This window comes from Osmerus mordax, chromosome 26 (assembly GCF_038355195.1).
Source record: "Osmerus mordax isolate fOsmMor3 chromosome 26, fOsmMor3.pri, whole genome shotgun sequence".
NCBI lineage: Eukaryota > Metazoa > Chordata > Actinopteri > Osmeriformes > Osmeridae > Osmerus > Osmerus mordax.
In genome coordinates this window covers 6,501,003-6,523,362 of record NC_090075.1, presented here as the reverse complement: position 1 = coordinate 6,523,362, position 22,360 = coordinate 6,501,003, and the positions used below count along the sequence as shown (strand labels likewise).

The 22,360-nt window shown below is 49.0% G+C and overlaps 4 protein-coding genes across 11 annotated transcripts; 3 read left to right on the top strand and 1 right to left on the bottom strand.

The window, feature by feature from the left end:
* Positions 1 to 369: 369 nt before the first annotated feature.
* fam32a (family with sequence similarity 32 member A) lies at positions 370 to 1,793 on the bottom strand. The gene is made up of 4 exons (XM_067229897.1): positions 1,664 to 1,793; positions 1,228 to 1,369; positions 931 to 984; positions 370 to 737 (listed from the first exon to the last, which is right to left on the bottom strand). The coding sequence occupies exons 1-4, from the start codon at positions 1,735 to 1,737 to the stop codon at positions 669 to 671; spliced, it is 339 nt and encodes a 112-aa protein (XP_067085998.1). The 5' UTR covers positions 1,738 to 1,793; the 3' UTR covers positions 370 to 668.
* Positions 1,794 to 1,987: 194 nt separating this feature from the next.
* On the top strand, positions 1,988 to 3,744 carry mrpl54 (mitochondrial ribosomal protein L54). The gene is made up of 3 exons (XM_067229986.1): positions 1,988 to 2,187; positions 2,878 to 3,034; positions 3,339 to 3,744. The coding sequence occupies exons 1-3, from the start codon at positions 2,061 to 2,063 to the stop codon at positions 3,469 to 3,471; spliced, it is 417 nt and encodes a 138-aa protein (XP_067086087.1). The 5' UTR covers positions 1,988 to 2,060; the 3' UTR covers positions 3,472 to 3,744.
* A 162-nt stretch (positions 3,745 to 3,906) lies between these two features.
* On the top strand, positions 3,907 to 12,033 carry malt2 (MALT paracaspase 2). Of its 3 annotated transcripts, XM_067229794.1 has the most exons (17): positions 3,907 to 4,195; positions 4,590 to 4,748; positions 5,053 to 5,219; positions 5,644 to 5,774; positions 6,046 to 6,196; positions 6,726 to 6,919; positions 7,182 to 7,278; positions 7,588 to 7,638; positions 7,734 to 7,772; positions 8,006 to 8,209; positions 8,393 to 8,570; positions 8,724 to 8,798; positions 8,996 to 9,123; positions 9,609 to 9,758; positions 10,027 to 10,184; positions 10,607 to 10,744; positions 11,135 to 12,033. In XM_067229794.1, exons 2-17 carry the CDS (start codon positions 4,612 to 4,614, stop codon positions 11,579 to 11,581), a joined length of 2,445 nt encoding a protein of 814 aa, XP_067085895.1. In that variant the 5' UTR covers positions 3,907 to 4,195; positions 4,590 to 4,611; the 3' UTR covers positions 11,582 to 12,033. The 3 variants fall into 3 exon arrangements, with proteins under 3 accessions (XP_067085895.1, XP_067085896.1, XP_067085897.1); XM_067229795.1 differs by lacking the exon at positions 9,609 to 9,758; XM_067229796.1 differs by lacking the exon at positions 3,907 to 4,195 and having other exon boundaries at positions 4,636 to 4,748; positions 5,084 to 5,219.
* Positions 12,034 to 12,305: 272 nt separating this feature from the next.
* On the top strand, positions 12,306 to 21,081 carry safb (scaffold attachment factor B). 6 transcript variants are annotated; one of them, XM_067229709.1, is made up of 23 exons: positions 12,306 to 12,606; positions 13,045 to 13,135; positions 13,269 to 13,336; positions 13,555 to 13,797; positions 13,923 to 13,994; positions 14,131 to 14,176; positions 15,011 to 15,458; positions 15,847 to 15,893; positions 16,018 to 16,112; positions 16,245 to 16,394; positions 16,530 to 16,627; positions 16,759 to 16,811; positions 16,935 to 17,014; positions 17,135 to 17,280; positions 17,682 to 17,781; positions 17,988 to 18,074; positions 18,362 to 18,558; positions 18,689 to 18,826; positions 19,000 to 19,042; positions 19,266 to 19,354; positions 19,450 to 19,508; positions 19,605 to 19,659; positions 19,899 to 21,081. In XM_067229709.1, exons 1-23 carry the CDS (start codon positions 12,439 to 12,441, stop codon positions 20,014 to 20,016), a joined length of 2,691 nt encoding a protein of 896 aa, XP_067085810.1. In that variant the 5' UTR covers positions 12,306 to 12,438; the 3' UTR covers positions 20,017 to 21,081. The 6 variants fall into 6 exon arrangements, with proteins under 6 accessions (XP_067085810.1, XP_067085808.1, XP_067085812.1 ...); XM_067229707.1 differs by having other exon boundaries at positions 18,671 to 18,826; XM_067229708.1 differs by having other exon boundaries at positions 12,348 to 12,606; positions 13,272 to 13,336; positions 18,671 to 18,826.
* The last annotated feature ends 1,279 nt before the right edge of the window (positions 21,082 to 22,360 follow it).

The window sequence follows — 22,360 nt, the reverse complement described above, 5'->3', positions numbered from 1 at the left end:
GAAGGTACTAAAGAATAAAGCATAATACAAATATTTGTATTAAGTTAGATAGACATTATATACGTTTCAGGTTGTTTTAGTGTTGATAACATGTCCCACACAAACTTAGTAATCGTCCCACATTTGGTATGTTTGATGGTGGTACCCTAGATACAGAACACATCAAATATATGACGAGCATAATATGTTTGACTGACTTTTGGCCTATTTATCTTCACCATTGCAGACGTGGAAATTCCTAGGAGATATTAATATAGCATATTGAACACCTCATCGGGTATTATCCCTTAATTGCTTGGGGGTGTAACCAGCGTGTTAGTTTGCATACGTGTGCGTGTAACCAGTAAATAGTGAGACTGCACCACCAGCAACATTAAAATTAAAGTTTTATTACATACATGTCATCAAAATGGGGATATAAGGTATATTGGCTAACCATATCCAATGTATTCAATTGTAAATAACAAACCAAATCTTAAACTGAAAGACAATTTGTCAGTGTACCCATATTTCGCACAAATTGTCAAATAGCAAGAACACTTTAACGCTAAGTTCTATAAATGTACAATGTATTACTCATATGATAGCTTTTCACCAAGTCTCCAAATGCAAAACCATAAAATAGTAAATTGGAGACATCGGAAAAAGGAAAAGTCCAGCGCTGCTTCTCACTTGGTCCAGCTGACCTTTGGGATGTCGTAATGTTCTGTCAGTTTGTCCAGGTGTCTGTTAAAATCCTGGGAAAAGGGAAACACAAACCAATGTTCAAACAAATGGCGGACTAAAAGTCTGAGCATTAAAAAACAGGGATAGAGGTTTTTTTCTCCCAGTCAAAGTACCCCAACTTCAGACCCCATGCCAAGTCAAGCATTGTCCTTTGGTCGGCGAGAAGAAAGACATTTAAAAACGTTCTGACCATACAAATCTTACCTCAACTCTGCGTTTGTGAGTTTTGGATGCTTTGTTCAAAATCCGTTCCATTTGCTAAAAGACAAAGAGGCTACAATTAGAACATAACATATCTATATTTCAATAGCTGTAAGTATGCCTACTAAAACACACAATAATAGAACTAACTTGGCCTAAATACCTGCCTGTCAATTCTGTACACCTAACCAATTGGTGCATTGGGAGACAAGATCTGGGTACATTATTATCTATATACCGTATCAAGACTAACAATCACTGATAGAAGCAACATGACTGAGGGCGATTGACACAACTCACCCTTTTTTCACCCATCTTATCAAAGGCCATTTGGGCTGGTGTTCGCTTGTCAACATATCCCTTCTTGGCTTCTTCCTCTTCATTCTGGTTAGCAATGGCCTGCTCCAAACGCTCCTTTCTCTCCTTGTCCTTCTTCTTTTTCCTTTGGAAGCAGATGGGATACATAGATGACGGGATTTTCAGCAGAAAGACAACAGTTACACATACATACTGTGTCTCTCGCCGTTAATGTCTGTTTCTCTATTTGTGTGTAACAAACAACTCTAGATGAGAGATAATCAAAAGGCCAAAATGTCGAGACCAGCTAGCTAGCTAGACAGCCTACGGCGTCATAGGCTGAACATTTGAGAAGTCCTGAATACCCACACTCGTCTGACCCAACAGGGACCTTGATCAACAAAATAATTTTAATTTAATTAAATAGCGAAAAACCTACTTTTTCCCCGCTGAAAGGGAGCCCAGTCCTTTCAAATTCAAAGCGCCTTTCTGGACCGTCGCGTACTCCGACATCTTGTAACGATGTGGAAGATCTTCTTCTCGTTGTTATTGTCTATCGACTGGCTGATGATATCCGTTGCCACACGACGTGCTGCCACCCTTCTTTGTGGGGAGGCACTACAACGTTGTAACTTCAAGCTACAGGCAACCAGAGAATGTCTGAGACAACCAATGTTTTAGGATACTATTTCCTTCCTGATGGGGGCAGCAATGTGCTTCTTATACCGTAGGCGTTGCATTTTAGTGGATAGAAGAAACTACCCGGAAAGGAAGACAACGAATGTCAAACGAAACACGCATGGCTGTCTGTTTTGTTAGCTGACTTCAACCCAAAGATGTCAGGGCTTCGTCTAATCCGCTCTGCAACGCGACTAAAATGTTTGACAAGCAACTCACAGACGGGGCTTTGTATAAACAACCTTTTGTATAGAATTCCGACTTGTGGATACGCCAAGAAAGTTGGTAAGCTTGCAGTCCTATCTTCGGGTCAATGTTATGAAGTGTCACTACAAAGATAAATGATTGACCTTCAATTAAGGATGTTTTACTATAAAAATATGAATCAAGTCAGGTTTCAGCCCTCGACTCCAATCAGACATCCACAATTTAGAACACACACACACACGAGCCAATCAAACGCACATTTCAGTAATCTAGAAAACAATTTCACCACAGATTGAAAACCAGAGGTTTGTTTTATACTCGACAATAATTTTACGCTGTATCAGTGTGTTCAGAATAGCCAACACTATTTTCTGCCCTTGATAAATCAAGTAAAGCAACCGGGAGAAACCCCCCTTTCTCTGCGTGCATGCAAAATATATTAATTTCAGTGACTTGGTTCCCCTTTAAACTTCCTCTGTGATGCGTTGAAGTCAAATTAGATCTCTTTGTACCACAGCAATGTTGTTGCAGTCATAACCCAAATCTTTGGTTATTTGACTGGCTTTTTTTTCTTGCATTCAAAAGATTCAAAGGGCGTGCTCAAGTCACGCCTGTCTCAGTCCTATTTCTCTCTTCCTATTTATGTGATTAGACATCCCAGAGACAGATTTCCAGGATTACACGATACAATGAGGCGGAATCATGCGGTTTCATAGCATCATCCATGTTCAGTGTTCCATTGATCCATTGTTGTCATCTCTATCCCAGCGGGCAAAGGAAAGGGGAAAGGCCAGTTGAAGGAGGCTGTGAAGGGTCCGGAGGTGTGTAAGGACCCTGTGAAGCTCACCTCCCATGCTATGGGGGTCAACATCTTCAAGACCGGAGACGACCCTCAACTTCGACCTCCACAAGATTACCCAGAGTGGTACGGGCATACAAATTCAAACCTACTACATTGTACCACCTGTTTTTAGGCCACTGGAAACAAGCTCCTTGTGTGCCTCATTCAAGTCTGAGCTCAGTACGGAATATGTTAATATCCCCATCCCTCTGTATGGACCAAGTATAATCATTTTGATTTACTTAAAGCATTTTAATTCAAATCTACTGTGCCAAACTTGGACCGAAATCCATGGAAGAATGTAGGGGAAGATGGATGAATGATGTCCAGTGTGTAACTTCAAACCATTTTGTGTCCTGACTGTTATTTTCCACTGCCCTTTCCTCAGGCTGTTCCAGTTGGACCTAGGTCCCCCTAAAAAGCTGGTGGAGTTGGAGCCAGACAGCTGGGAGTACATTAAGGTTCTTCGCAAGGAGCACATGTGGCGTTTCAATAGACTGAACAAGGGCAAGAGGCTGTAGGGCTTGCGAGGAATGGACAGACATGATTCTCATATTCACAATTTATTTTGCCTGGTTTCAAACTGTCAACTGGTAAAGTGAATGTTTTTGTACAGTTAAAGTTAGGTTTGAGTGTCTTTCTTGAAGATGTTGACAAAGTATGCCATTTCTTTTCAGCTGCATGTGATAATATAACGACTAATAGTCTACACACATTTTCTTATGGTAAAATAAGACAGGTTGAAAGCCGCCAGTGTGATGTTAAACCAACAGAAATAAATGACTTTTTTAATGCGTTTGACCTCATGCTTGTTTTCCATAAAAAATACGAAAACAGTATCAGATAACTTGCATTGGTGCCGCTTTGCTATACTATTCTCCCATTGGCGCAGTGGAAGGTGAAAGTAAAGTTGGGTAACAGGGGAAACAGTAGTTCATGCAAATACAGAGAAGAGGAACAAAAATGAAGCAAACTGAATGCAGATTATAGTTCGAGTCGCTATAGACTGGCACAAACTGGAGACCATTTTATAACATATTTTTTTAGAGGTTATTGTGGTTATTTTACATGTGCTGTTCCGACCTCTTCCTTTTGATAAGCACCGCAGCTAACCTTTTCTGTATCATTCATCGGAAACTTCGTCTGAACGGAAACTGGTCCTGCAATAGAAGTTGCCTCTAACGTTTTGAAGTCGAGAAAATTAATTCACGTTTTGGTTTACATTCCGGAAGCAGTTGAATACAGGTAATCTGGCATTCACTCAATTTAGCGTAGTCAACTATAAAACACATGGATTGCGATTCAAACGGTCATTCCTTTTCCTCATTCAGTTTATTTCTTCAGAACTGCATCCGAAAGTTTTCGTTTACTTTACATTACTTTGTTTAATTATTGTTTACATAGCCTACTCGTCATCCTCAACTGTTGCCTACACAGTGATGGTTGCAACAATGAATCTTCTGTAATCAATCTAGCCTATAGGGCGTGACTGGTACCGAAGCAACACTGCATCTAGACAATTATTCATTGACTACAATAGAATTGCCAACTTGACGGGCGTGTTTTTGAGCATTTGGTTGAAATACGTATTTAAACCTTCTATGAGTGTATCGCTTTATAGTATGTTTCGTGTTTGAAGCGGACAGAGCGGACGCTGAGAGATGTGTGACTGGAATATAGGCCTTGGGACCTTAAGTGAAGAAGCTCTCAGCAGATTAGCACATCTGCTAGACAACTCAGACTGTGGATGGAGACAGTTGGCCAGTATGGTCACTGAGCAGCCTCGGTATCGCTGCAGGTGAGAAAGATTGTCTCTTTACTCAATAGTTAGTGAAATGGCTACTAAAGCAGGGCACTCTGACAGCGAATTTGCTGAATTATAACCAATTTACAAAAGTAATGGTTAAGAAGGGGGTATGCTATAGCTACTGGTGTCCATGGGGGGAAAACTGAGCATACTCAATATACATACAAGTATTCCATACACTCCAGTCTGTATGCTGCCTCATGAATGCTGTTAACTTCATGAAACGAACCCTGACAAAGCCAGTGTCTGAGTTGGCCAGGATGAAAGGGAGTTTGTCTGAACTGGTTCTGTGCAGTGAGAAGGAGATGACGAGCTGCTCGCTCCAGGTGCTCAGCCCCACAGGCAGTCCCGGACGCTTCCTCCTGGCCATGCTGGGGGACCGCTCCTGCCCCCTGGGCTTCCTGTTGCACTGCCTGAAGAAGATGGACCACCAGGACGCTGTCCAGTACCTCACTACCACAGGTACACACACACAAATTCACACAGACCCTAGTAAGGCTCTCCTGCTCTGAGGTGTTTTTCTTGGGGCCCTGGCCCCCAGCCATGACTGTAATGTGGGACAGAACTACTAATAATGTGACAAACATCCCAATATGAATTGATAGGGAACTGAGCAGGACATGTGAAACTGAGGTTTTGGATGGACCAATTTTGAGTTTGCTGAGTTCATCATGATCAAAGGAAATACTTTTAGTGGAGGACTATACGATAGAAAAAGTGGAACGTTCAAAGGTCCGTTGTCTAAGAACAGTTGTATGCTTAAAAGCAGTCCTTATATCTAGTTTCTGTCATTGTAAGCAATTGGAGAGGAAGAAAGAAGAGAAAGTGAATTTACTTGTCTGCATGTGTGTGTTTATTTGTGGGCGCGCGTGTGTGTGTTCTGTAGTGACGGAGCAGATTCGTGTGACGTTGCAACCTCAGTCCCAGCATGCCTCTGAGGGAGCCAGGGTGGTGCTGGTGTGCCGGGCCACCGGCCCTGCTGGACTAGCCTACCGCTGGTTCAGAGGGAAGGATGAGGTCAGAGAGCAGACAGCACATTCTTAACTCAGCCCTACTAAACGAGGAAGTCGAACGACAATAGAATCTAGAGCTTCCCCCCCAGTCATTCTTCAGAAGACCCATTTCGGGATCTTTCACAACATTGAGGTTGTGAAATTATTGGAAATAATTACATAGGGATGAAATGAAAAGTGAGAATGACACAAGGGATAACAAATAAACCAACGGTTTGATTCTAACGATATCGACTGTTGGGAAATGATTTGACCCTCTCGTTCTTGTTTCCCAGATCATTGGTGGGTGGGGTCCAGAACTGGTCCTGAGCCCTCTGACCTCTGCCCACCAGGGCTACTACATCTGCAGGGTCAACCACGGAGACAGCTGCGTGTTCTCTCAGTGGGCCCGGGTCCACCTGGCTCGGCCCGCCGGCACCAGCTCAGGTACGCCACCCAACACCATCTAGGAAAACAATGTCACGTCTGTCATCGCTCATTGACTCTGACATTGAACTCTTTTTCCCAGGGCTGCAGGGCCTTGTGTCATAATGTGTTTTGTTTGACCAGACAGGAGGGATTAACAGAGCTCTGTTGCGTCTGCGTGTCTTCTTTTCTTTTCTGACCGGGCTGATCTAGAAACAGTTTTGGAAACTACATGAAGAGATCCCTCGTAATTGGAGAGGCATGGGCCCTGATCCCAGATCATTACTGTTGCCGTGTAATCCGATTCAAATAGAAATCTTTCAAATCAACCTTTATTTGTGCAGCCCTTCTGACAAGCAATGTCACAAAGGGCTTCACAGTTGCCCACACATCAGGACGGTTAACCTTTTTGTAACCCTTCTAGTCGTAACCCTAACCCTGGGTCAATGAACGCATGAAAGCAACACGACTCTCTTTCAAATATGTTAGGAGCCAAGCTGTGTCCTAATTGCTGTGACGCTCCCGTCCGGGGGTGACTATGTCTTCCCAGGTGGCAGCAGCAGTTTCTTCCTGTCGGCGACCAGCGGCCTGCAGATCGTGCGGCAGCCCCGGGCCCAGGTGCTGTCCGAGGGGGAAGCTCTGGGTCTGGAGTGCCTGGCCGAGGCCAATCCTCCAGCCCAGTACCAGTGGTACCACAACAAGAAGCCCCTGAGTCAGCCCCAGGCCCAGACATGCTCACTCAGGGTCAGTACACTCTGCATCACGCTCGGCCTTGACGGTGGTCGTTGCTTTGGACATCTCAGTATACTTAGTGTTGGAGACGTTTTTTTGTCGTTGTAATGTTTAGTCGTGGATGTAAAATATAGGAAATATAATACATTTAGTCATTTAGAAGTCATCTTATCCAGAGCGTCTGCTAGATCCAGATAATAGCTTTTATTCTGTTCATTTGGACTCTGCGGATTTGATAGAAGTTGATGTGTGTTTGTCTGTGTGTGTCCTTCAGATCCAATGTGTGACCACTGCAGATAGAGGCCAGTACAGCTGCAAGGTGTTTAACCTCTACCACGAGATGTGGAGCGACCAAGTCCACGTCAACATTGGTCAGTTGAGTCTGTCAGTTTACTGTCTCAACCGCCATCAATCAATCAAGCAATCAGCCAATCCTACTTTGTTAACGCTTATTCTCATAAATGACATGCAGTCACGGTATCACTATGACTAGACTATACTTACCCAACTAAGCTTTAACCCTCGAAGCCAGCGGATTCAAATTTCAAAACAATAGTTTTGAAATTTGGTCTCATATTTAACCATCCGAAAACTGGAACAACTTGCTGAGGCTGGAGCGGTTCTGGAACATGTTTTTGGTCTAAGGAAGCTGAAGAGAATAACTGGTTTGTGGTTTTCAGGCCCCAGTTTTGCGTCAGAGGCCTCCTGGGCAGAAGTGGGTCACAGCTCAGGTATGGCCGAATAATTCCATTCCTCTACTCCCGTACCTGTTGCTCTGCTTTCTCTGTGAGCCAATCCAAATCTTTATCTACATTTCTCACTGCAGCCACTCCTGGCCCTGACAGACAGAGAAGCACTTTTTATGGTGAGTGCATCATTGTATTTTTGGGAAAAGTTACATTTTGAAAACGTGACAAACCGGCACTACAGCTGTCTGTAAGAGGCCCATATACAGCACTACAATGACCCACTCCTCTCCTTTTGCCCTCTACCTCCAGCCACTGGCCCTCTCCTCTCTCCTCAGCAACTGACCCTCCCCTCTCCCCCAAAGCTCCTAACCCTATCCTCACCCCCTCCCCTCTTCTCTCCCCCCCCCAGCCACCGACAAGGTGGCGCTGCTGATGGGCAACATGAACTACCAGCACCACTGTCAACTGCGGGCGCCCATGGCGGACGTGCACGAGCTGACCAACCAGCTGCGCCAGCTGGACTTCAAGGTTGTGTCTCTGCTGGACCTGAGCTGGCAGGAGATGCACAGTGCCGTCATGGAGTTCCTTCTGTTGCTGGACAAAGGGGTCTACGGTCAGTTTGCCTAACCAAGTGGACTGGGTTCAACTCGGCGTAAACACAGCTAGCCTGCTAGCTATTTTTCGGTGGCTGTTTGTGAGGGGTGGCCAGCCGGTTTTGAAGTCAGAGGATTACAGCTTGAACCAGGGCACAGGTCTTACCCTCTGTACTGACCCCCCACCCCTCCTGCCACCCCAGGCTTGCTGTACTTCGCAGGCCACGGCTATGAGAACTACGGGAACAGCTTCATGGTGCCCATCGACGCCCCGGCCTCCTACACATCGGAGCACTGCCTGTGGGTCCAGGACATCCTCCAGAAAATGCAGGATAAAGAGACCGGCCTCAATGTCTTTCTCCTGGACATGTGCCGCAAGAGGTACCCCCCCCCCCACCCACTTCTGGGATCAAAGTCCATCTGTGCACGATAAGGATAGCAATTTTCCATACGTGTTCCATAAGTGTCATAGCAATTTCCCATATGTGATATGTGTTCAGGTGTTATAGCATCTCTTATCTGTGTTGTCCTGAGGAACCTGAACGATGACGTCATTCAACAACCGGGCCCGCTGAAAGTGACGGCAAACATAGTGTTTGGTTACGCCACGTGAGTCGCCCTCCCGAAACATGTCTCCCTGCCTCTCTGCCTGTTTCCATGACTGCTCGTCTTAGCATACCCCACAGCTGAGATATGCCAAGATGTAATGGCAGAAGGCACACAGTCTCCCAGTATCCGTTTAGTTCCCAAAGTCAAAAAGCGGCCCTATTTTGCGTGTGTTTGACCAGGTTTGTGTTGGACTACAGGTGTGTGGATGCAGAAGCCTTTGAAGTGAACAAAGATGACCTTTCCAATGGCATCTTCATCAGCTACCTCAAACAGCGTCTGTGTGAAGATGAGAAGGTCACTGTGATGCTTGACAGAGTGGCCGAGGGTAAGAGTCAGAGCTCTTCCCTATTTCATTCGTTCGTCCTTCCATCCATCTCTCCATTCATTCATTCACTCCCTCACTCACCAACATACAATCTCAGTCATTCTTCAATAAGAAGTCACTAGTGCCACTATAACCACAACTTCATTAGCACACCATCAAGCTACGCACTCATCATCGAGCTACACAATCATCCTTTCCACCTTACCTAACCCTTGGCCAAACCCCTCACCTGTCACCATCCCAGTCCCACGTGCCCCTGTCACACACAATGTGTCCGTCCCCAGACATGGGGCTGAGCGGTTGGGGAATCGGGCTAGTAATCAGAAGGTTGCCGGTTCGATTCCCGGCCATGCGAAATGAGGTTGTGTCCTTGGGCAAGGCACTTCACCCTACTTGCCTCGGGGGGAATGTCCCTGTACTTACTGTAAGTCGCTCTGGATAAGAGCGTCTGCTAAATGACTAAATGTAAACGTGTCCGTCCCCAGACATGGGGCGCTGTGCGATCACGCGCGGGAGGCAGGCTCTGGAGCTACGCAGCAACCTGTCAGAGAGGAGGGCCCTCACGGACCTCATCCAGGGCTCCACCTGCCCTGCCGCCGCGTCTGCTCGCAACATGCACTGGGCCATCGCACACGGTCAGACACCCCCGCACAGGCTCAGATTGGTAGTTGCGCTTGTGACTGACGGGCACTTTTACAAACTGGATTGCTTGAAGGCTCGTCTCGTTTCAGTCGACCTATAGGTCAAATACTTGAAAGTTGAGGTTATACAATCCACAGATTGTTCTTTACGAAATAAATTGTTGTTTTCCAGGTGGCTTATTATACTTAGTACAGTACAACTTGTGCATCCTGAGTATCTGACAATATTTGCCCGTAGTTCATATCTCATTTGTCTGTCCAGTGCTTCCAGAGAGCCGTAACTTGCAGTTTGACTGTGGAGTAAAAGTGCAGCTGGGCTTCGCTGCGGAGTTCTCCAACATCATGATCATCTACACCAGGATATTAGAGACACCTAAGGACATCTCTTACTGCTCTGCTCACGTCACTGACTTACCAGAGGTCTGTTGGTCGGTTCTCAAAATGCAGCCGTGTTATGAAGGAGCCCTGTGCCCTGCCCTTTAATGCAGTGCGATCATTGATTCAGCCGTAGCGCTCCTTGTTTTTTCTTTCTGACTTATTAATCATCCAAGTCCAAAAGTATTTGTACTGTGCGACATGGACTTTAAATAACTAGAAAGTGCATTCCATCATCTATACTGTGTATGTATTTACGGAGTAAAAAAAGAAATGGTGTGTTGATACCAAACATACGTTTCACAGGTAAAGCCTACATAAAAGTCAAGAATTAAACTAAAAGGAGAACTGTAGCTCGAATGCACAAAAGGCATTGGTTGTTGTTTGTGTTTATTTTCATTGTTCAACTGTGTTACTGCGTCGCTTTGTGTTGTTGTTTCACAGTGTCTTATTGTGTCCTATGTCAGGTTTTGGACATTGATGTGAAGAGGAGCAACCATGCGAGCCTGCAGGAAGCAGGCAGCTTGCTTCTGACCATGGACCCCATGCTGAGCCCAGAGCTACCCAGCCTCTACACCCGCATCAAGGACCTGCAGAGACTGAAGGTCAGCTTCCCCAACACTCACCCTCTGCCCAGAAACCCAAACATCTCACCCTCTGGACCAAATAGGTTTTTCCTCACGTCAGAAAGGGCACCATGGTGGTAAAGTAGTGAAAATGTTAGGATGTCTGCATAACACCTTCGGAGTTATATCCCGCTTATATCTCCATGGACAGTGTGGACAGAGTGCAAATTATACAATGACAATCGTGGGGGTCAACTTCTTCTCCAGGGCGTGTAGCGACCCCCCCGACCTGTTGTTTTTACCTCTTTTGGGGGAGTCCAAGTCTTAATTGGGGGGGTCAAACCCCCACCAAGCCGCCCCCCCGTAATTCGAACCCTGAGTGTGGAGTCTGTGTGGTAAAATGCAAGGTGGTCTTCTTCCCCTCCGCAGATGGAGCTGACCTTCACAGTGTGTCTCCAGTACCAGTACTCCAACTTGGACGAGGAGGTCGAGGAGCGGCAGGAGATCGGCGTGGGCAAACCCCTCGTCTCCAAGCTCAACCTCTACGAGCCGCGGCTCCACTCCGCCTCCTCAGACCTGCTTTCGTCCTGCAGCTTGCCCGAGTCCTCCTCCTTCCCAGAAGGCTTAGGGCCGAGCTACCCCGGCTCTGAGACCTCGTCCATTGGCTCAGCCTCAACTTCCTGGTCGTACTTCCCCCAATCAGGAGATTTTCTCTCGCCATCCACCAATAGAGTTAACCAACCAGAAGAGACAGACAGTCCTGACATGTTGGACAGTAATTCCCCCCAGTCTCTCACCACCAGCAAGAGCTTGCCTCATGGCCATGTTGACGATACATACCAGTTCAGCGACATGCGCAACTTCCATTCCTGTTGATCGGTCAAAACATCATTTCCATTAGTTCTGTTTGCTTCTGTTACTTCTGTGACCTATGTTGTGAACTTAATGTTTTCCATTTTCAGTGGTACACACCTTTACTTTTTCACCCTGAATGCATTAACTTATTGTGCAACATACACCAAACATATTCTGTGAACTTTCCTGCAATGTTTGTGTATATACCGATAGTCACCATTTGTGCCTTTATAAATGTGTTTGTAAAAGCACTGGAAGTGGAATGAGACACACATAACAAAAAAACAAGTTTATTTATTTTGACAATGTTGAGTGCATTAGGTTATCCCTGGCTGGGGAGCAGGCGGGGTAAGGCTGAATGTTATATTTCCAGGCTGCCCCTGTAGGTGGTCCAAACTAAAGACTACAACCATATGGTTCTTAGCTTCAACTGTGAATGTGATATTTTTTGGTTAAACCTTTGGTTTGATTAAACCCTGATCTTTTCTCAGTTGTAAATATTCTATGGGATCCAGGGTATGTAGGGGTGAGGGGGAATGAGAGGGTGGATGAAATGGAAAAGAGGACTTTCAAGACAGGATAATATAAAAATGCTAATTAGTATCAGTAAAGTATAGTATATTGTGTAATCTGGGAAGAAGGAAACTACTCCTCTACAGTAGGTGGCAGTGTATGAAACTCATGTTGGATGTAATCCGCCACTCAAATTCAAAAAAGAAGATCGAACTGTACAGATGCGCAGTAGTCCCGTATGTAGCTGGTGACTCCATTTTGTTTCTGTTTCAGTTAGCGGGCGCCTGTAATCGTGCACGACAAGCGAGCCAGGGTTGCACACAAGTGCTTGCAAACCAAATACGTACATTTAAAGAAGTTGAATCATGTCTGATAACTCTTCGGCAGTGGAGGCAGGGGCCGTTGAGATACAAGAGACTGTAGGGTTTCGAAAACTGTCGGAATTGAGGGTCATCGACCTGAAAGCTGAATTGAAGAAAAGGAATTTGGACGCCACCGGCAACAAGAGCCTGCTGTCAGAGAGGCTGAAAAAGGTACTGTAGTGCTAGCTAGCTGGCTATCGCTACTAGCTGTGTTTATCTAGGTCTACTGAAATACTGAAAGCTAACGTTAATAGATACCAACTGATAATACACTCAACTAGAGCTACACTATTACATTTGCAGGTGTATAAACATAGCATCATTAATATTATTTGAGTGAAGCAAGTAAGCGAAGTAATCTAGCTAGGCTAGCTTGTTTGGCAGGTTAGGCCCCGACCATGGCATGGCCTTACGCTTACTTGGCCAGTTAGCTCATGGTGGTTAGAATTTGCCACCCAATTAAGCATTGCGCCTCACATGTTGGCGAAGACCAAGGCTTACACGAGCGAGTCTTTTTTAATTGTTCTTGACTACCGACGTTAGCGATACATTATGTATCTCATCAATTTAATTATTTTCTGATTGTATTCACCATTTTCGTCTTCACAGGCCATCGAGGAAGAGGGCGGAAATCCGAATGAGATAGCTGTTACTTTAGATACAGCCGGAAAGAAAACACCAGTCAGACGGACCTCTAAAGGTATGCAACGTTTTCCACCTTAGGGATTTACTGAATTGAGTCAGGTTGAGCGGATGCATTGTGCAAAGGACTAACGTTAATTAACCAGAGGGGGACTCACAGCTGAAGATATGCATGCGTGTTTTTTGACCAGCAGGGAAAAGACAGGACAATGACGAACAGGGGGATTGTACTATTGAAGAGGATTCGGGTGACGGTCAGGTGAGCTTTTCCCACACAACTGATCACCAAGGATGTTGTGGAGTGCCTTTTGATATTTGGTGTGTGCAGAAGATGCACACCAGTCAATGGACCTATGCAAGTCAATATAATAGACCCGCAGACCGCTGTTGCTATACCGCGTGAGCATCAAATGAAATGGAAACCCCTCTGTGTCCCCCCCCCCCCCCCCCCCCCCCCCCCCCCCCCCCCGACCGCAGGACGAGCACCACGACGACAACAGCATGGACAACCTCCAGGAGATGGACATCATGGACATGAGCGTGCTGGACGACGCCGAGAACGACGAGGGGATCCCCGCGGAGGAGTACGACGACGACGAGATCCTGAACGAGGACCCCGAGGAGAAGGGTCACCCCTTCAGCCTTGCGGCGGACGAGGAGGAGGAGGAGGCGGAGGAGCTGGGCAACGGAGATGTGGAGATGTTGGACGAGGCCGAAGAGGTGAGGGCGAGTCGTGCCTTGGGTGTGTGTGTGTGGCGTTTTCTAGCGAGCGGTCGTCGCCTTGTTGAAACGGAATCGCCCCAAATACTTAAATACTCTCCCCTTCTGTGTTTGTGTCCGCGCAGGCGTGCGTCGACGAGGAAGTCGGCGACGCCGAGGAGAAAGATGAAGATCTGATATGTCTGTCGCCCGCGGAGGTACAGGCTCTCTAGCATTCCGCTCACGAGCAGGATATAAGTTATGCAAGGTTACCTGAACCCTGTGTTGTGACTCGTGATGACTCATTATAGCTGCACCACTGAATGGGAACCATTTTCTTTTGTCCTTCAACAGGAAGAGAAGGAAGAAGTTGAGGCAGAAGACTCAAAAGAAGGAATAGGTACTGTTTAAAAAAAAAAAAAAAAAAATGTTCCTTTCCAGCGCACTTTTCTTCCCTTCAGTGTTTTAAAAACCTCGGAATGCAAATCGTTCAGTTTAAAGCATCCTCACAGAGAGACTGGAAAGCCAAAGGTAGTTTACTGGCCGAGGGTTGGAAGGCTTACCTGAGTGATTGGAGAAAGGGACACGGCAGCCTACTTTGGCGCTCCCTCCCCACCACGTTTCCTCAAAGGGTACCATCTTCCAGCTCCCGGCCAGCAATGATTTCTCAGGTCAGCGAGCGTTCAGTTGTTGCAGGTGATGTTTTTAGGTTGCCACACGAAGATGAAGATAAAAAAAGAAGACCGGAGACTCCAAAATGCCTTTTTAGGACTGAACGATAAACTCATTGGACATGAGACTAATGGACTTGTATACAAACCCTCCCCCCCTCCCCCCAATTTCTAAATCACTTTCCGTGTTATGGACACCCGTCAAGTCAGAGGCTGCGTGACAAAATGGACCTTTTCTGGAGCCTCAGCTGGTCTTGTGGCTTTTCTTCAGCTAACTCCACTCTTTTCTGCTTTGGGATCAGGTGAACTGGAGTGGTTCCACTTCACGTTGAGGGTTTAGCCCGAGTGAGTTGCTTGGTTCCTGTCTAGGCCCTTGGTGATTTCCAGTCTCTCGCTAGGCTAGGCTAGGCTACGCTAGGGTGTGCATCTGTTTTACGTGTCTCAGTGCCAGAGAGGTGGGAGAGCCCCGTCCTAAACCAGGCCTCGCCAGTTCCACGTTAACCTTTGCTGTGTGTTCAGAAGTGATTAAACTCTGTGCCATTCTATTCCTGTTAAATCCGTAGAAAATGAAAAAGTAGCCGGGTCTTGTTTGTCTGAGCCACTTAATGAAGACCACCTGGAGGACACCACAGAAGAAGAGCAAGCCGCCGGCGCCCACGGGGAAGATAATGTGTGCGACAGCGCCGAGTCCGCCAATGTGAAGAGCGAACCGGCGTCTGCTAGCGACGGGGACAAGGACGTTGACGCTAAGCTAACCGGCGATGCCGAACAGGAAGACGCGGAGGACGCCAGTAAGGTTCCGGAACAAGTGACAGTTGACACTGAGGGCAAGGGCGATACTGTTAAGGCTGATAGCGATAACGCGGGCGAGAGCGAATGCGCTGTTGATACCGAAATGGTATTTAAGGCCGAGGGCGAGGAAGATGAAGAGACGAAGACTGAAGAGCAAGCCGCTGATTCCGCCTCGGCAGTGAAAGAGTCCTCTTCTGTTGAGGGCGATCAGAAAAAGAGGTTTGTTGTTTTCTGTCTACTAGAACAAACATGGCTGTCTCTGTTGCATTGGCTCCTTTGTTAGCAAGTTTGGATGCTCTTTTGGAGGTAAAAAAAAAAAAAAAAAAGGTCTGCGCATTGTCTCAAGTTTTCACTATTGCCATGATTCCCCCCTTCCCCCCCTCTATCCCATCCCAACTCTTAACCATTTTTAAGTAATCTATCAGGAGTGTCTTTGGCCACCGTAGGCATCCTAATGACATCCTATAACTGTTCCATCACGGCCACGTAAAGGGTTTGGTATGTCTGTAATGATCGCTGTGGCGGTAAGTATGTCTCGCCGGCCGGACAAGGAGGTGGCACGCCGTCTCACTGCTGCACTCTGACGGTGCGCTTTTCTTTTCTCTAGCGCTGATGAGGAGAAGGGTAGCAAGCCTGACTCTAAAGATGACAAGGGTACGTGCTGTCGATTGCCCTTTTCAAACACGGCGGTCTAATGACCCCTGGCACGCGTGTCGCAAAGATGGTGCTGACTGTGTGTGTGTGTGTGTGTGTGTGTGTGTGTGTGTGGGGGGAGCAGGTGCTCCGGGCAGCAGCAAGAACCTGTGGGTCAGCGGCCTGTCCTCCACCACCAGGGCTACCGACCTGAAGACGCTGTTCAGCAAGTACGGCAAGGTCCGTATCCAACGCCAACGGCCTCCTCGCCTCCCCCTGTGACCTGTGACCCGCGGCCCAAAACCGCCTCCGTTTTCTGCCACAAAGGAGCATTTGGACTCAACGCCCCTCCTTTTCCCCTCCCTCCTCCAGGTGGTCGGCGCCAAAGTGGTGACCAACGCCCGCAGCCCCGGCGCCCGCTGCTACGGCTTTGTCACCATGTCCTCCGCCGAGGAGGCCACCAAGTGCATCAGCCACCTCCACCGCACCGAGCTCCACGGACGCATGATCTCCGTGGAGAGGGTGCGCCCACTAACCCCCCCCACACACGCACACACACTGCAGAGGATTGCACGGTCGCTCGCTCGGACCGTCCGGACAGGCCATTGGTCGGCCGTGTGAATAATCGCCGCCCTTTCCCCCCCCGTTCTCCTCCAGGCCAAGAACGAGCCGGCGGGGAAGAAGCCGGCGGAGAAGGCCGACCCCAAGAAGGCCGGCGCCGAGCGGAGACACTCGTCAGACTCCAAGTCTGAGAAGTAAGATCTTACCCCCCGTCACCAACACCCCACACACCAGGAAGAAACCCCTGTGTCAGAAGATGTAGGTTCTGCCTCAACCGCAGAGTTCCCCCCTCCTCCCGTCCTCACGCGCGTTGTCTTCCCTCCAGGTCCGACGTCAAGGACGAGAAGTCTGAAGGCGGCGAGGGGAAGGATGGGAAAGGTGAGTCCTCCGCCGGGGGCCTCGCGGCGGGGGCTAGTTTGAAAGGCCGGGGGAAAGTTCCAGACCTCCGCCGGGTCGACGCGGCGCGGTAACGTTAACGGTTTCTCCCGTCCGCCCCTCCAGGCCGCAACGAGAGGACGGTGGTGATGGACAAGTCGAAGGGGGAGCCCGTCATCAGCGTCAAAACCAAGAGCGAGGAGCGAGTGAGTGACGGACGGCCAGCCCGTGACCTCCCTCCCGAGGGCTCCAGTCAGGCTGGGTTTGGGCGACAAGCCCCGCCCCCTCTCCACCCTCTCTCACTCTGTTCCCTCTCCTCCCCCCAGAGCACAAAGAGCCGCGACAGGAAGTCGCCGAGCAAAGAGAAGAAGGACATCCTGTCGTTCGACCAGATCAAGGAGCAGAGGGAGCGCGAGAGGCAGAGGCAGCGGGAGAGGGAGATCAGGGAGGTGGAGCGACGCAGACACTCTGGGTGAGGAGGAGGAGGAGGCTGGTAGAGCCTGCTCACTGAGACACACAATCACCATTAACACTCCTTGATGCAATGAACTGTTTTTTTATTTCTCCAAAATCTAAATGTGTTGTTGAGTGGAATCTTTGCCGTTTTCAAGTAGTAGCCGACCAGCTTTATTACTTTATGAATGTGCCATAAGCCACTCATATAGTAATTAAATAATGCAATACGCCGTCGATTTGAAACGGCTGCAAAATTGTACCAGATCACCACTTTCCATATAACGTTTAGTCTGCTTAGAATGGGGAAGCGTTGAATAGAACTCGTTCTCGTCGGCGCTTCCTATTGAACCACCCCGCTTGTCCTCGAAACAAAAGAAGTGATTGGCTGTGTTCCACTCTGTCCCCCCCCCCACGCAGGGAGCGCGACCGCGACAGCCGCTCGGAGCGCGAGCGCATCCGCCTCTTCCGGGAGAAGGAGGAGCGCGAGCGCCTCATGAGGAAGAGGAACTGGCTGGAGGTGAGTGACGGCTGGCCCGTACCAATGGGAGGATGGGGGAAAAAGATTGGGGACGGCTGGATAAATAACGAGATGGGGGGGGGGGGGGGGGGGGGATTGGATGACTGTTTTAGTCCCGCCTGCAGTAGTTACAGTGGAAACATGTTCTCTCTTTTTTTTCCGTTTGTGCTCTGCTCTTAAAACCACCCCCCCAACCGCCCCCCCAGACACAAACACAGCGGAGCACAGGGGCAGCCGCAGTGCAGCACCCCTCCAACAGTGCAGGGCTCGGTGCCTTGTTCAGGGGCCCGACGGTAGGCTACTGTCGACTGGAGCTCTCTCCTACCTGCCCCGAGATTAGTTTGCCTGATTCCTAAAAAATAATTGGGGGGGGGGGGGGCATAGTCCACGTGGTGGGCGGTCACCATAGACGCCGCCGTTTCACATTTCTGCACATGGATGTAGCCCGGCGGGGGGCACTAGGGGGAAATGAACCCGAAATCTTTCAGCTGGTGGTGTTGGTGCTGTGGGGGGGGGGCGGGGTTATCCCCCCTCCCCTAAAGCCCCCCTGACCGCCATCCCCCCCCCCTCCTCCCCGCAGGTGGAGAAGCAGGGCCTGGACGCCGACCGGATGGAGTGCGAGTTCCTGGAGCGCGAGCGCCTGCGCGTGGTGTACGAGCGCCGGCGCGAGCAGGAGCGCATCCACCGCGAGCGCGAGGAGCTGCGGCGCCAGCAGGAGCAGCTGAGGTTCGAGCAGGACCGCCGGCCCGCCAAGAGGCCCTACGACATGGACGGCAGGTAACCCTCAACCCCCCTCCCCCCTCAGCGACCCACCCTCCCCCCTTCCCTGGCCTCCATCTGCTCCCGTCAGTGCGTCCCGAGGGCATGTTACCATCACTGACGCCCCCAGGTCGTCCTTCTCCTACAGGAAGGACGACTGGCAGGACAAGAGGCTGGCCATGGACGACCGCTACAGCGGCCGCTCCGACTTCAGCCGCCAGGACCGCTACCAGGACGTCGACCACCGGGACCGTGGCCGTTACCAGGACGACAGCATGATGGACAGGTGGGTCGGTGCTTGCCCCGTGGGAACATTTCCGGCGCGACGTCGGGCGGCACGCGACCGAGAAAGCCGGCTAGGTTGTTTTGGTTGGTCTTTGGGAGCGCGACCCTGGAAGAGCGCCGTGTGTTTTGAGCTCTCGGGAGCTGGGTGTCTGATGCGTGTTGTCTCTCTCGTAGGAGAGATACCTCCAGGAACGTGGTGGGAGACCGAGACAGCCAGGTATGGAAGCCGGCCCTCCCGGTCCCAGACACGGGGCCCGTCACACCCCACCCACGTCCACGCATGACAGCCAGGGGGAGAGATGAAGTGGAGCTCCACTCTTCAGACGCTCACTTTGGTTTCATGTCGTGTGTCTGATTGCTCCTCTCTCTTTGTGCATCTTCCTCTCTCCGTCTTTGTCTCTCTCTCCGTGTCTCTCTCCATCCCCCCTCCTCCTGAGCAGCACTTCTCAGACCGTGCTGACCGACACAGCAGGGACTCCAGAGACTCCTGGACTGGGGGGGGCTATGACAAGCGCAACATCACACCCAGGTCAGGGCCCCCTCATTGTTCCACTCACACGTACACACACACACACACACCTCCCAGTCCTGGATCTGACAGCGCGTGTGTGTGTGGCCTTACAGGGACGGGGGCCGTGACTGGGACTCTGGTCGCAAGTTGGACACAGACCGAGCCTGGCAGAGTAAGAGGCTCCACCTGTTTGACTCGGGTGCTGTGAGAGTTACATGGCTCTGCTCATTGGGTCTGTGTCTTACCTGTGTTTGTGTGTGTGGGTCAGGTCGAGACGGAGGCATCCCCGGGCAGAGTCACATGGCGCGGGGAGGGATGGCAAGGTAAGCACTGCCACCTGACCCGGGCATGGGTCGGATTCATACACACAAAGCCACCATTGACTGTTCAAAATACGAGTCGGAACTTAAACACACAAGGAACGTTCCCAGGGAACGTTCTGTAGACCGATTGGTTCCCCCGACCTCTTCACACGGGTCGTTTGGGAACGGCTGCCTTGTCTCCATAGTTCAGAAGGATGTCCTGGCGTGCCACTAACCTCCTCCTCTGCTGCCCCCTGCAGTCGCGGAGGCTACCTGGCCACGGGCACGTCCCAGTCCCTGTCCGGCGCGCTCAACAGACAGAACCAGATGATGCAGGGGAGCAGCATGCAGGGCGCGGCCTTCGGACGGCGCTATTGATCACGCCGTGCGTCCGTCTGTCTGTCTGCATTAAGAGGTTAACGATGTGTTTATCTCTTGTGTCCAGACCCGGGTCAAATTCAACTAGCAAATTATATCCAAATATTGTCGTTTTTTTTTTTCTCGCGCGCAAAATGGCGTAGTTCAAGTGTGTTTGGTGTCACTCAACTTCCTCTGACTCAAGAGAACGAATCCCTTTTTATTTTCGTTTCAGGAGTGTTTGTTTGTTCCTGTATTTGACCCCAGTCTGTGACCGTCAGGTCGGTTTTCCCCTCGTCATGTGACACTAGAGTCCAGCAGGGTTCCCAATCTCTCTCACACACACACACACACAGTGTGATCCAGCGCAGACCTCAAGGTGTGGTACACACACTCGGTCGGTGTGTGGAAGTCTGAGGGCCTCGTCTCCTCACCGGGGCTTCCCTGTGTGTCTGACATCCACCTGTGTCTAGTGACTCAGCGTCCTGCTGCTTGTACATACTGCTCCAGCCATGGCTTCAGTCACCCTCCTATAGACCGCCTTTCAAACCTACCCCCCAACCCCCCCTCATCCTTTCTGAAGGGTGATAGTGAGAAGCATTTTTAAACGACAAAATGAAAAGAAAAATTGCTTTTTGTTACGATCTCCCCTTAATTTTTTTTTTGGTAGGCCCTATGTTCAGCAATTGTGCTTTTCCCATGAATTTGTTTTTCATTCTATTTTTAAGTGATTTGTGTGAGTGGTAAGGAATGCTCAGGAATGTGTTAATCTTTATTGTTTGAACTCCCTCCGCTGAAACCTGTGGCGAACGACCAAGGAACCTTCGTGGCTAATTGTATTTCTGACTCCTGTTTTCTGTAACCATCACATGTGTTTTCATCGTAGTTTTTTGTAAATAAAACCCTTTTTCAGACTTTGTATGGAGATGCTGTAAGGTGGTCACTTGGAACGCTAAACTCACCCGAACGAGGCAGCAGGCTAACTTGTGTTGCTGTTCTCTTGTTTCCTCACTAGAGGTCGTATGTTGGCTAAATAAACTGAGGGAGTTGAAATGTTGTCTGATGAATAAAGGTTTTTGGATTTTCTTTTTGCAGTGTGACTGCCTAAAACTGGCATTGGTGTCATTCTCTCTCTTCATAAGGTTCTGGCTTAAAGCAAAGAGCAATGTTTTATAATGGCTGCAGTAACAATTGCTAGGTTCATGGCAGCATTTGGTGTTATGTGGCTACATCCAATAGGTAACATAACCTCTCATTAGGCCTTTCTGAAATAATCACGTGTGATTTCAGTCGCATGACATCCTCGCTACACCTAGAGTAAAAGTATTGTTAATTAATTTAGTTTTTGTTGGAGCAGGAAAAACAAACACTAGAGCCTAGCTGTCCCACATTGCCCAAACTCACAAAGCTATTTCAAGGTTGACAGATGTAATCAGATGTCAGCAAATCCTGAATATTCTGTATCAAATAAAACCCGATATATATTCATTATTGGTTTCGAAACCATTGGCTAGAAAGTTGAACGTGTTAGAACATCAGTGTATGTTAGGCTGATTACGACTGTGCCTGTGAGAATACTGCTCTGTTGCCACATCTGGTTGGAGTCTAGGATGGTTGCCTGGGATCACGTTGCCCATCTTGGATGAGACCGAAGACTGTTGCCCAACCGAGCAGATTTCCCAGTAGGCTTGATTGTGCTGTGTTGCACAGAATACAGAACTAGACCGGCATGATGAAGAAGGTGAGAAGCCGCCTGGGGGGGGGGGGGGGGGGGGTTGTGTGTGGGGGGGACGGGGGGCTGGGTGGGTCCAGTTGCTTAAGCCTTGACTCAATATTTGCTTCGTCATGAATTCACAAAAATAGAGTTCTCTTCCTCTTGAATACTTTCTATCTCCCATAATTAGCCAGATGTGATTGCATTTGTGCCTCTTCTCCTTTTTACTTCCTCCGACTTGTTCAGGAACCGACGTTTCCCTCTCCCCATTGATGAGTCAGTGTGACTAGTTAATAGTGGTACCTCGGGATGGAACATGTCTCATTTAGAGAGAAGGCCATTCACGCATCTGTACTCAAGTACAAGTGCGAGCCTGATGGGCATGACAGCCACGTACACCTTGTAGAATTAGCCCCTCGAGTCCTTTACGCACACTCAGCTATTTACTCACCAAAAGGGACTAAAACGAGATACCCCTCACACACACACACCCTGACTGCGAGGGCAGAGACCTTGCCGTTACGTTATCCCGTTCCAAAGCAGGCATCGACCTCTGACAAGTACAGTATCTTCTGACAACATCCAAAGACAAACTTTATAAGGAGGAAGGAAGGATTGATAAGGCGTGAAAGAGGTCCTTGGATGGACCCT

Bases quoted from the DNA above. Each gene is read 5' to 3' on its own strand.
- fam32a (XM_067229897.1), bottom strand. From the start codon at position 1,737: ATGTCGGAGTACGCGACGGTCCAGAAAGGCGCTTTGAATTTGAAAGGA. The intron at 1,370-1,663 runs GTAGGTTTTTCG...CTGCTTCCAAAG, and splicing joins TCCCTTTCAGCGGGGAAAAA to GAAAAAGAAGAAGGACAAGG. The intron at 985-1,227 runs GTGAGTTGTGTC...TTTGTCTTTTAG, and splicing joins ATAAGATGGGTGAAAAAAGG to CAAATGGAACGGATTTTGAA.
- mrpl54 (XM_067229986.1), top strand. From the start codon at position 2,061: ATGTCAGGGCTTCGTCTAATCCGCTCTGCAACGCGACTAAAATGTTTG. The intron at 2,188-2,877 runs GTAAGCTTGCAG...TCTCTATCCCAG, and splicing joins TGGATACGCCAAGAAAGTTG to CGGGCAAAGGAAAGGGGAAA. The intron at 3,035-3,338 runs GTACGGGCATAC...CCCTTTCCTCAG, and splicing joins CCACAAGATTACCCAGAGTG to GCTGTTCCAGTTGGACCTAG.
- malt2 (XM_067229794.1), top strand. From the start codon at position 4,612: ATGTGTGACTGGAATATAGGCCTTGGGACCTTAAGTGAAGAAGCTCTC. The intron at 6,920-7,181 runs GTCAGTACACTC...TGTGTCCTTCAG, and splicing joins CCCAGACATGCTCACTCAGG to ATCCAATGTGTGACCACTGC. The intron at 9,759-10,026 runs GTCAGACACCCC...TTGTCTGTCCAG, and splicing joins GCACTGGGCCATCGCACACG to TGCTTCCAGAGAGCCGTAAC.
- safb (XM_067229707.1), top strand. From the start codon at position 12,439: ATGTCTGATAACTCTTCGGCAGTGGAGGCAGGGGCCGTTGAGATACAA. The intron at 16,395-16,529 runs GTGCGCCCACTA...GTTCTCCTCCAG, and splicing joins GCATGATCTCCGTGGAGAGG to GCCAAGAACGAGCCGGCGGG. The intron at 16,812-16,934 runs GTGAGTCCTCCG...CCGCCCCTCCAG, and splicing joins CGAGGGGAAGGATGGGAAAG to GCCGCAACGAGAGGACGGTG.